This window comes from Protopterus annectens, chromosome 1.part1 (assembly GCF_019279795.1).
Source record: "Protopterus annectens isolate FY-2018-M chromosome 1.part1, PAN1.0, whole genome shotgun sequence".
Classification (NCBI taxonomy): Eukaryota; Metazoa; Chordata; order Ceratodontiformes; family Protopteridae; genus Protopterus; species Protopterus annectens.
Window position 1 is genome coordinate 638,053,627 of NC_056726.1, and position 12,500 is coordinate 638,066,126.

The 12,500-nt window shown below is 42.1% G+C and overlaps 1 protein-coding gene across 1 annotated transcript in view; it reads right to left on the reverse strand.

The window, feature by feature from the left end:
* ITGA1 (integrin subunit alpha 1) overlaps positions 1–12,500 on the reverse strand; it is a 2,125,719-nt gene that overhangs the window by 53,188 nt on the left and 2,060,031 nt on the right. The window contains exon 28 of the mRNA XM_044077325.1: positions 368–460. Coding sequence (XP_043933260.1) covers positions 368–460 — 93 coding nt within the window. The remainder of the gene's footprint in view (positions 1–367; positions 461–12,500) is intronic.

Consider the following 12,500-nt stretch of genomic DNA (forward strand, 5'->3'; position numbering starts at 1 on the left):
TGCAAACACGTTTTCTTTTCATGCTGCACTACAAAATAATATCTAATTGCTTGTGTTATATCCATGTAAACACAGACTGCTTATCATATGCTCATCTGGTCACTATAGAAGATGAATTACATTTTGATTATAATTTTTATGCAGATGACATGGCCATAACCTTGTCTGCTGGCACTGAACCATTATAAAGCAACACTTAATGCTTAAAGGTTTTGCTGGTATTTCAGTAAATAAGTAAATAAATAAAAATATTACAAAGAACACTCAGTATGTGTCATTTTTAAATAAAATACAATTGCCTACATAAGGTAATGGTGCAAACTGAATGTCTGTCAGAAATCTTGCAGGAATTGCTGAAAATACTCACGTGTCTCTCCTCGTTTAGTTTATTCAGTACAAGCACTGGGTTTTTACTCTGAAGTCTGGCTAGTATTGCAACATTCAAATTCTGAAAGGTTGCCTAAAATACAAAAATGAAAATAATACTGGATTAATTAACTGTTTCCTTTCACAGATACAGCCTTCATTTAAATAGTCAATTTTTTAACACGGGATTTAAAGCTGTCAAGATAAGCATTCTATGTAGCAGGAAGTCCTCTAAAATATATAGAAAATTGTCAGAGTAGTAATGATATTTTTGACAGAATGACTGGCCCACCGCTGCCTGCAACCATGTAATAGATTATTCACTCTGTACTTCTCGTAGCAGAGTTCACTCATTGTAATCTGTAATGTTTGCGCAAGTATGATTTTTAACACAAATGATTTTAGGTTATAAACATTCAGAGAGGAGGAGACTCTTGCATAGTGCTAATAACAGGGAACCAATGTTTTAATTCCATCCTAGATGCAAGTAACGGAGCTGCATATTCATGTGAACGAATTGTTTTGGCACTTAACATTTATTTCCAGTTTATATGTACCCATGTTATGTGCAGCTATGATGGAAGTAAAAACGTACTCTCACGGTAATTAATGCTACATGACAGCACAAGTCATTCTGAATTCTCTTCAGAGTAGTTGATGGGGTAATCAATAACTCATTACAGCATAAAGGGCTAAAGGAAACGTTTTTCCTTGATACTAGGTACTGTAGCATGAGATATAACATCCCATACATAAGACATGGACCACATGATAGGAGTTCCATGCAGTGACTTAGGCTATTAAGTTTGCAGAAGTTCGTGGCAAAAGTCATTCACACCAGACATTGCAAACTGAGTTAGCACCATATACATTTGACATCTGCAATTAGTAAATCCACTTTTATGTTAAATCATCTTGTAAATAAGGGGTAAACACTCTTTTAGATACTAGACTACAAGCTCAACAGAAAAATAAATGAGTCTATAGAATGTATGTAGCCTCAAGGAACTTACAGAGATGCTGTAAAAACAAATGTTCAACTCCGGATACATTAACATGTTACAAAACTGGAAGTAAATGACCCTGTAGAAGTTGTAATATCACAGTGGACAGGAGGAGCAGCCTGTGACTATTTTTGATGTTACTAGAAGCTGAAAGCTATTTCGCAGACTTAAATTGTTTTTCTCATGAATCTGAAACATACCACCTTTTTATAAAATGCCCTTCATAATAGATAGTCTGCATGTTTTATTTTTAAATATGCACCAGATATAAAGATCAGCAAACTTTGGATGCAGAAAAAGTCCATTATTTACTTATTTATTTATTTATTGCCATTTGTTGACTGGAAAAGCCCAACTGGGTAAACATCCTTTTTTAGTGGGAACCTGGGGACAAAAGCTCCAAACTACAAAAAAATATTTTTACAGACATAATTAAAAATTGGATTACATTTTTAACAGATATAATTTACAGCTGAATTAAAAAAATGTTTAACAGGCGCAATTTACATTAAGTAAGCTTATTCTATTTTCCCACATAGTGCAACAACAGAGATCAGAAGTAATTCTGCCATCCTTATGCATTGACTAGCAAAGCTGGATTACTACTCTAAGGAGCAATTTCAATCTTTTTCCTCCATCAAATAATATGCAGTCTATGATTACGAGATGTTAATTGACAATGTCAGCATTGTGACTATTTTGTATTAAACATGAGGAGAGTACACACTCTCACTTCATGGTGAACAAAATACATAACTACATAACACAACACTCTTGCTGTTATCCTTCATCATCCTTTAGTTTATAATCTTCCTAACCAGACTGTCAGTGGTGTCTAATTGGCAGACGCATTTTATAAATCAGTGGTTCAGTGATCTGGGTAATATCTTAAATGTTATCACTACCAAAACATTATGGTGCTCTTCACTGTACTGAACCATAATGTCCATAATGTCACAGAAAGTACATTCGCTGTTGTGCCTTTTTTATGATGGTCCCTACATTGCCCTCCCACTTCAAATCCCGGAAGATTTTAGATCCCAAAAACTTGAAGGACTCCACAATAGTATTAAATATAAAGAGGAAGGATAATATTGTAGAGCAACTCCTAAAGTCCACAGTCATCTTCACAGTTTTAAGTGTGTTCAGTTCCAGATTATTCTGACTATACCAAAGGGCCATCTGCTCAACCACCTGTCTGTATGCAGACTCATCACCATTCCTGATGATAGTTGTATCATCTGTGTATTTAATACGTTTGACAGAGGGGTCCTTAGAGGTGCAATCATTAGTGTAGAGGGAGAAGAGCAGTGGGGAGAGCACACATCCCGGTGTGTGTGTGTGTGTGGGGGGGGGGGCATCTGTATTGATTGTGTGTTAACTAGATGTAAATTTCCCCAGTTTCACCTACTATTTCCTATTGGTTAGAAAACTGGTGATCCACTAACAGGTGGAAACAGGAATAGAAAGCTGGGAGAGTTTCAAGTGAAGTTCTGGAATTATTGTATTAAATGCAGAGCTGAAGTCCACAAGCAGAATCCTTGCATATGTTCCTGGGTTGTCAAGATGTTGCAAGATATAGTGTAGGCCCATATTAACTGCATCATCCACTGACCGGTTCTCTTGATAAGCAAACTGAAGTGGGTCCAATGAGGGAGCTGTAATACCCTTGAAGTGAGCTAACACCAGCCTCTCAAAAGTTTTCATGACCGATGTCAAAGCAACAGGTCTGTAGTCATTCAGTCCTGTTATATTGGATGTTTTAGGCACTGGAATTATTGCGGCTTGTAAGGGCATAAGGGTCCTTCACACAGCTCTAATGATTTATTAAAAATCTGAGTAAAAACAGAAGCCAGTTGAGCAGCACAGGTTTTTAAACCTGAGGGTGCAACCCCATCTGGACCAGCTGCTTTCTTAATTTGCTGTCTTATAAAAAAATCATACACATCAGCCTCAGAGATAATTAATGCAGGCTGAATGTGAGAATGTGTGGAAGAGAGTCATATAAGTCTGAACACTGACAGAGCTGGTAACAGTGTCATCTGCGACTGGTAATTAGCTGCAGTGCAGGGGGATGGTTTCCTGTAGTTTGCAATATTTTGTAGACCTTTCCACACTGAAGCAGGATCATTGGCTAAAAACTGATCTGATGTTGTTAATCTTCATTCATTCATCACTGATGGGAAGTCAGTTCCATCCACAGAACCAAGCCGGCCTTATATCAAACTCGGGCCAGCCAAAAACTCTCGAGCTAAGTTTTTACCTATAGTACCCTTCTCCCTGTTACCCCAGATCTTGTTTGCCGCATAGCCAGCTCTCAGCTAAGCTGATCGTATCTGATACTTTATAGAGTGTGATAGGACTTTTTCTTATCTTTTTCCTAAAATTTTATCTATCTTTGTCTATCACTAGCTTTTACCCTTCCTGGTGACTTTTCTTAATTACCTTTGGGTATTCTTAGCACCATTGGTTTTATGGCCTTTCTCCCTACCCTTGTGGTAGTTCTTAAATACCATTGCTGGTATTCCCTTTCCCTTATTAAAAAAAAAAAAAAAAAAAAAAAGGAAAGAAAAAGAATTAGAAGAACTTTATCTCTATAATCCTTATCTAACGTAATTTTCTTGAGTTGTTTTAGTGTGTGTGTGTGTGTGTGTGTGTGTGTGTGTGTGTGTGTGTGTGTGTGTGTGTGTGTGTGTGTAGGTCGGATATGGCTGACAAGAAAACTATGTCAGGCTTCAAGCAATGTTTAAAATGTAGAAATATGCCTAACTGTGAGTCGCATGATGACTGTGTGTACTGTTTGGGGGTCCCCATCTCTTGATACAGCCTCCTTGTTCTATTTGTAAAGGTTTTAGAGTGCGTACATTGAACGAACGGAAAAACAAATTAATCCTGAAGGACCTTCTTACGACGCCCTTTTCAGAGGGTCTTTCTGCATCAGAGGGTTCTCCCCCTCCTAAGAAGGAAAAGAAAAAAACACATTCTCTACCCTCTTCACCTTCTGGTGATTTTGACAAGCCTACAAAGTCAAAAATACCTAAAGTGTCTTTGGAGCCGAGGCCAGTCTCTTTGACACCAACCTCAGTTCTGTTAACTACATTGATGTTGTCGGGACTTATTTCAGCACCGACATTGTCTATGGCACCATCTCTTCCTAAACTGCAGATTGCTTCATCCTTTTTGTTACCGAGTGCCACCTCAGCACCAAGCATGTCTTTGGTACCCATGATTACGACCCCACTGGCATCCCAGCTTCCAGTAACTATTTCCACACCAATTTTGGTACTGAGTGCTATTACTGCACCTAGTCTACCTACTGTACCCATGTCTGTAATAGATGTTCCACTGCTCCCTGTCTCCAAACTCGAGACAGCGGTGCCGTTAGACACCATAACATGGACTCGATACCCTTTCCTGGGAAAGGTATATATCCCCTTCCTTGAGCATCCAGAGTCCCTGTCGGGGATATCCACTAAATCCACCAGGAGCCTTTCCGAACTTGATGTGGTGCGCCTTGTGGACCAGCTGCTGACAGCCGGGGGATTCTTACACCCTCTAAGACCCATACTCCTGTCAGACATGGGAATATTTCTCCATGGACTCCATCCTACTCTCCTCCTTTGACCTCCTTGCAGGTTTCAAAGTCTTCATCTCCGATGCCTTTTTCGGTCCCCACTACATTGGTGCAGCTAGGGGACCAAACTGTGGCACCAGAACCAACTCTTTGGTCTTCAGTTCCTTCAGAGCCAGGTCTTTCTCAGGTTCATTGTTGGGCTGCAGCCTCTTCAGTACCAAGTATGGTTCTGAGTGTGTCCAGAGCTTCATCCATGGTGCCAGGAGCTCTGTGACACTGACTCTTCTTGAGTCTCCTCTCTCAGGAGCGGGTTCGGCGGAGTGGGGTGTGACCATGGTTCTGAGGTTGTCCTTCTTGGTTCCAGGCTCCCATCACTCTTCGGTTTGACCTGCTTTCTGGGTGATGGAGAAGCCACTTGCTTCTGGAAGCAAACCACCAGGATCGGATCCCCACACATCCCCTCCCCCTGAGGTGCAGCTGTCACAAGGCACCGATTCTGGACAGTGGGCATGAGAACCTCAGGAAGCCCTATTGCAGGGCACCCCTTCTTCTGAGTCCTCCTCAGAAATTCCCACTGAAGAGGTGCCACGGAAGAAGTCATGCAAGAGGAAGCACGTGGACTCCCCGGAGGAGTCTCTCACAGAGGATATGGATTATAATGAAGGGGAAGGGTCCCTTCAGTCACCCCCTAAAGATGATGTCTCCTTTGGAGACATCCTTGAAATATTGAAACAGAGGGGTGACTGGAAGCCCAACAACCCTTCTGAGGAGTTTGTCTTCCTGCAGGCCATTCATGCTTCTCCATTTACTTCTTGGGTGACCCTGCCTGCAGACGAGCTAGTCCAGCTCATGGTGCAGCACACCTGGAAGAATCCTGACTCTGCTGAGTCAATCCTTTGGAGACCAGATAAAATTCTATCCCCCCCAAGGATAACCCACATTGGTCTAAAGGTTTACCAGTAGATGTTATGGTGGTGGCGGCCATGAAAAAGGAGCTCGCCAAAGAGAGCCAGACTATTCATCCACCCAACAGGGAGTCCCGGGCAGTGGACAGATTGGGGAAGCAAGTTTTTGATTCATCAACCTTTGCCATACAGTCCTTGAACTATTTGGCACATTTTATGAGGCTCCAAAGAGACAATCTCTGAACTCTCTGGATCTCTATCAGGACATGAGTCTGAAGAGGTCAGTGACAAAGTTGCCTCACAGCTCGCAACCCTGGAATCCATCTCGAACTTGTACATGAGGTTAATATCCCATGCAATGGAAGGGGAGGCAAGAGCTATGGATTCAGGAGTTGTTATGAGATGCCATGCCTGGATACGCCTTTATTTCATGGACCTTTTCAAGTCTTCCTTCCTGAATGCTCCAGTTGAAGCATCTTCACTATTTGGCCCTAAAGTGAAGGACGCTCTAGCCAGGTGTGAGAAAGATGGTAAAACCCTGTCTGCCATAGGTGTATGCTTTTCCACCCCCTCCAGAAATCAGAGGAGTGGAAAGTTGTGGCACAAGAAGTCTCAGGGTCCTTTTCATGACACACATGGTGAGTTCACCCCCAGGGGCAGAAGGGGTAACTCTTCCGGAAGATGCCCCTACCAAGGCAGAGGGTGCCCATGTAACCAGGGACCCAGAGATTCATTCTCTGGACAGTCCTACCAGAGCTCCTGAAAAGTGGCCTGATTGCTTTCCTCTGGAAGCAGTCAGGGGATGTTTCTCTCTGCACCATGCTGCCTGGCAGTCTATAACTACTGACAATTGGGTGCAGAAGATAATAACTAGAGGCTACCACATTCCTTCAACTCTTACCCAAAGCCACCAAGACGAGTCCCCAACATCCCACCAAGTCAAAGGGAAGAAGCAGCTCTACAAATAAAAAAGCTGTGTCAAAAAAACAGTCATCCAAGCAGTCCCACCAGACCAATGCAGATCCGGATTTTACTCAAGGTTCTTTTTGGTGCCAAAAAAGATGGGGGACTGTAGACCAATGTTGGATCTCAGCATTTTAAACAGGTTTGTCACCCAAACAAAATCCTGGATGGTCATGGTTCAGTCCATTCTCCCCTTTTTGGGGAATGGTGATTGGATGTGCTCCATGGACCTTCAGGATGCATATTACCACATCAAAATGGACAAATGCTCCAGGAGATGGCTTCGCTTCTGGCTGGGAGCCAATGACTACCAATTTTGTGCCCTGCCTTTCGGACTCTTTACAGCCCCTAGAGTGTTCACCAAATGCATGGTGGTAGTAACAGCTCACTTGAAACTGCAAGGATTTCGGGTATTTCCATATTTAGATGATTGGCTCCTTACCACCCCCCACCAATCATCTACTGGTAACGGTCCTGAAATACACTCTATCTCTGGCAAAACTTTTGGGAATTACAATAAATTGGGAGAAATCCAACCTGACACTGACCAAGTCCATAGAGTTCATAGGAGCAATATTTGACACCTGCTCCTGTGTAGTGTCTCTCTCCCAGACCACAGATTACAAAGACTTGAGGCTTCAACTCTGGGTAATACTCTGTCAAAACAAGGTTTCAGCATGGGAGGGCCTCCAGCTCCTAGGTTTCATGGCAGCTTCTGTTCTAATAGTGCCTCTTGCAAAACTTCATATGAGACTCCTTCAATAGGTTCTACTACTCAGTAGTACCCAAATCATCATCCTTTGTCCTTTCAGATTCAGGTAAGCAATTGTTGTAAGCAAGACCTACTTTGGTGGATGAGGCCAGAAACAGAGCTTTGGAGCCACCCCTTCCAACCTCCTCAGCCCACAACCACTGTGACCACAGATGCTTCCCTGATAGGGTGGGGGGGTGCCTTTTCAGGGAATGTCAGTCCAAGCCACGCGGTCCACAATAGAGGCCAACCTGCATATCAGTGTTCTAGAACTGAGGGCAGTGCTTTTAGCATTGCAAGCATTCCAGTCTTTTCTTTCTTCTGGGACAATTGCCATCCAATCAGACAACATGTCAGTAGTCTGGTATATCAACAAGCAAGGAGGAACCAAGTCCTACCCCCTATGTTGAGAAGCCATGAGAATTTGGCAATGGGCGATAGCTTCCAACTGCTTTCTGATAGCAATATATATTCCTGGAGATTCAAACGTGCTTGCAGACAAACTGAGCAGATGTATTCTCCTACCTCACGAGTGGTCCCACAATTCGTCCATAGCGACAAAAATTTTCAACCATTGGGGCAAGCCTTGCTGTGATCTATTCACTTCCCCATCAAACCACAAATACAGCAACTACTTTGCCCTAATTCCCCTGCAGGGGGAGTCCCCAAGGGATGCTGTTACCCACGATTGTCCCATGGGACTTCTATATGCTTACCCTCTCACCCTGTGATTCCCCAATTCTTGAAGAAAGCTCTCTGGCTGAAATGCAAAGTGATCCTCATAGCTCCTTATTGGCCTCGACAAGTATGGTCCCCCTTTCTCTGTCCTCAAATTCTATGCCGACTGTGGATTCTGGATCCAACTCCAGACTTGATCTCTCACCCCCATGGGTTGAGCCACCCGAACTTAAGCAGTCTCAAGCTGACACTTGGTTTCTCCACTTCCACTGATCACCATGTAGAATAACCTCTCCTCCCCAGTGCGTGATATTATTCTGGCCTCCCACAAGCCATCCACTAGAAAACTTTATCTTGACAAATGGAAGAGATTTTCAATCTGGTCTAGGCAGAGAAAACTAGATCTGTACTCAGTCCCAGTTACTATAGTACTATATTATTTATCAAATTTCTTTGAAAAAGGTTCTGCAGCTTCTACTATACGAGTTCATCTAGCTGCTATACCGAACTTCCATAATGGTTTTGGCAAAGCTTCTTTGATTTCACATTGTCTATGCAAAACCTTCCTAAAAGGAGTCTCACATATTAGACCTCCAATTAAACTACCTATCGAACCATGGAACCTCACATTAGTCCTACAGTCTCTGACAAAATCCCCCCTTTTAACCTGCAGCAACTTGTGACATCATTATCCTGGAAGTCTCTTTTTCTGGTAGTCATCACGTCAGCTAGACAAATTTCTGAGCTCCATGCTCTATGCATAAAACGCCCCTATTTGATCTTCCACAAGGACAGAGTATCACTCCAGACAAATCCTTCCTTTCTCTCTAAAGTAATATCGGATTTCTCCATTAATTATACTATAGACCTTACAGCTTTTTTCCTGAATTTTTCTAATAAAAGAGAGTACTGTCTGCATTCAAAGGATGTGCATAAACAGACGAGATTCTATCTGTATAGGACAAAAAAATGCGCAAATCAGATCAATTGTTTTATTTCCTTTTCTGGCCCTAAAATGGGAAAGTCTGTGTCTAAAGTGACCCTTTCTAAATGGGTCAGAGATTGTATACTTTTCATTTATCATCATGAGAAAAAAACCTATACCACAGAAAATCAAGGCCCACTCCACTAGGTGTATGGCTACTTCTGTGGTGTTCCATTCGAGAGCTTCTTTGGATATTTGTGCAGCAGCAATGTGGACTAATCCTCATACCTTTATAACCCATTACAAATTGGATTTGGTCTCTAGAGGGAGAGCTTCCTTTGGCTTAATGGTGCTCATGAATATTCTTCCATAAGGGCCACCCAAGTGACACAAGGTAGCTGGGGACTCTGTCCCATCAGTGATGAATGAATGAAGATTAACAACATCAGATAAAGAAGTTATGTTTATGTCTTACCATAACGTTCCATCTTTGTTGTTGATCTTCATTCATTCATCACATCCCTCCCTCCTTCCCCCTCCAAAGGCTCTTGGGGGATACTTTGGGTCCAAGTGTTGAGTTAGGGCAATTGCGCAGAAGTTGCTTCTGTTTTACTGATAACAGGCAACTCGATCTGAGGTAACAGGGAGAAGGGTATTATGGGTAAAAACTTAGCTTGAGAGTTTTTGGCTGGCGCGAGCTTGGTATAAGGCCGGCTCGGTTCCGAGGACGGAACCAACTTCCCATCAGTGATGAATGAATGAAGATCAACAACACAGATGGAATGTTATGGTAAGGCATAACTTTTTTTTCAGCTTTTCAGAATAGTTCTTTTTAGCCACTTTGATTTATTTTGTTAATGTGTTCCTTGCCTGTCTAAAAGAGTTCTATCCTCACGTCTATGTGCATCTTCCTTGGCTTAACAAAGCTGCTTAAGTTTAGCAGTAAACCAGGGTTTACTGTTGTTAAATTTTAACCAGATCTTAGTGGACACACATATCCTCACAAAAGCTGACATAAGATGTTATTTTGTCTGCCAGTTCGTGCAAGTTAGCAGCAGAATTTTCAAAGACACTCCAATCTGTACAATCAAAGCAGGCTTGCATCTTCAGCTTTGCCTCAATAGTCCACCTTCTCACTGCATTAAACCAGGTTTAACAGATTTTAACTTGCTCTTATATATAAGAAGAAAATGAATCAGACCGTGGTCAGAAAAGCCCAAAGCTGCATGGGGACAGCACAATAAGCATGTCTTAACACTGTATAACAATGATCCAATATGTTCCTGTTTCTGGTAGGACACTTTATATGCTGTGTAAATTTAGAAAGTTCATGGCTGAGATTTGCCTTATTAAAATTCCCCAGAATAATCAGAAGGGAGTTTGGATAATTCTGCTCCAAGCACATTATCTGATCAGACAGTTTTTGTATTGCCTCCCTCACACAGACTTGAGGTGGAATGTAAACACTAACCAGAATAAATGAAGAGAACTCCTGAGGTGAATAAAAGGTCTACAATTAACACAAAACATTTCTAAGTCAGGGCAGCACATTTTACTTAACACTGTTGAGTAAGGGCTAGGGAAGGGATAGATTTAGGGTGGTATTCATAGTCATTATGTGAACGTGTTAAGGTTATCCTCACTGTTGGTGAATGAGTTCAGCTAAGTTATGATTCACAGTTGGGGTTGGGAGGGTGGCTTAATGGCTAAGGTGTTTGCCTAACCCTGCACAAGGTGCAGGGTTTGAGTCTCCCAAAGGATAACTGGCTAAGCTTAAAATGGCTCACAAGGTCAGTTAGCTTAGTACTAAACTATGAACAGAGTCCACATGCGAATGTGCAATCTCTGTAAATAAGCATATTCAAATGAACTCATAATGAGATGTAAATGAGGAATGATGTAGCCCAATGCATGCTAATGAAGCATTCTGTTGTCTGTTTGCAATTCATAGTGAAATTTTACTGCTTTCTCACATTGTCCACAGATACAGTATATAAAGGGGGGGGGGGGTCTCACCAATCTTATCTGCTTTGCAATCCACAAAAATGCTGCCACTTGCTGCTAGCATTGCTCTTTCCCCAATGTGAGCTACTCACTTTGGCTGAGCAAGAACCATTTGCACCCAGAGGTGCTTGGCAGGGTGAAGATATAGACAGAAGATAACTCATTAAATCTTTGATACTCAGGAGATACTTGATAGGATCAGAGTGGACAGGGATATTATAAGGGTCTTAGTGGGTATGCAAGACCCCCATACTGGAGGAATGCATGGACTTCCTATTTCTCTGGATACTACTGTATGTGTTGCCCTCACTATATTTGCCAAGGAGACCTTCCAGAGACACACTGGGTATCTCATAGGCTGCTGAATCAAGATACTGCAGTAGTTCCTGCAGGTACTTTTGGCACATGTGGATCAGTACATCTCTTTCTTTGTGTCACCTCAAGACCAAGCCAGAACTATGCATGCCTTTTATGGGGTGGCACATTTCCCTGAGTTTCTTGGTGTGATAGACTGCATCCTTGATGTAGTTATGGCCCCTTCTGGCCCATATGTGAGCAGTACTGCAATAGGAAGGACTACCATTTCATCAATTGTTAGGTATTGTGTGTGATGTGTAAGGATGTAAAACCAACAAGTCTGTTCAGCATCCTGGTAGTGCACATGATTCCCATATCTGGTACAGTAGCCCACTCTACCACCTACTGCTAACAGTATTTTTTCTTGGTTTGAGTTGTGGCTGAATACTGTGGTCGTGTTTTTGGATGGTTGGCACCAATCCATCAATTGCCAGGTATTGTGTGTGATGTTTGAGGGTGTAAAACCAACATCTTTTCCCAGAATCCTGACAGTGCACATCTGGTACAGTAGTCCACTCTACCTCCTCTTCTTGCATGGCAGGATGCCCTGCAGTCAGCTTGTTGGTAAGTGGAAAAATATTTGTGTTTTTTTTTTTAATTTTATTTAAGTAGATATTCATGCTAATTAAATGTATTTGTTTTGTACCCCTCCCTGCATTCTGTCTTGCCTTGCTTCTAGCACATCCTACAGTATCATATACCTTCATCTTGCACTATGTTAATGTGTGGCTTCTGTTACCCATTGCATTAATGTCCAGGACACTTGATTCTTTTTTTTTTGTTCTCTCGTCTTGTTTGACCCCCCCCCCCCACCACCACCACACACTTTACCAAACAGACTTTTCTAATATGAACTAAGGGCTGCCATGAGGATGCAATTTTTTACAGCTAAAATTGTCCTTTCTCTGCCTTCATCCCTTATTTTGTGTCATTACTGTACATGAAAAATGCCACAGTCATACACAAAAACTTT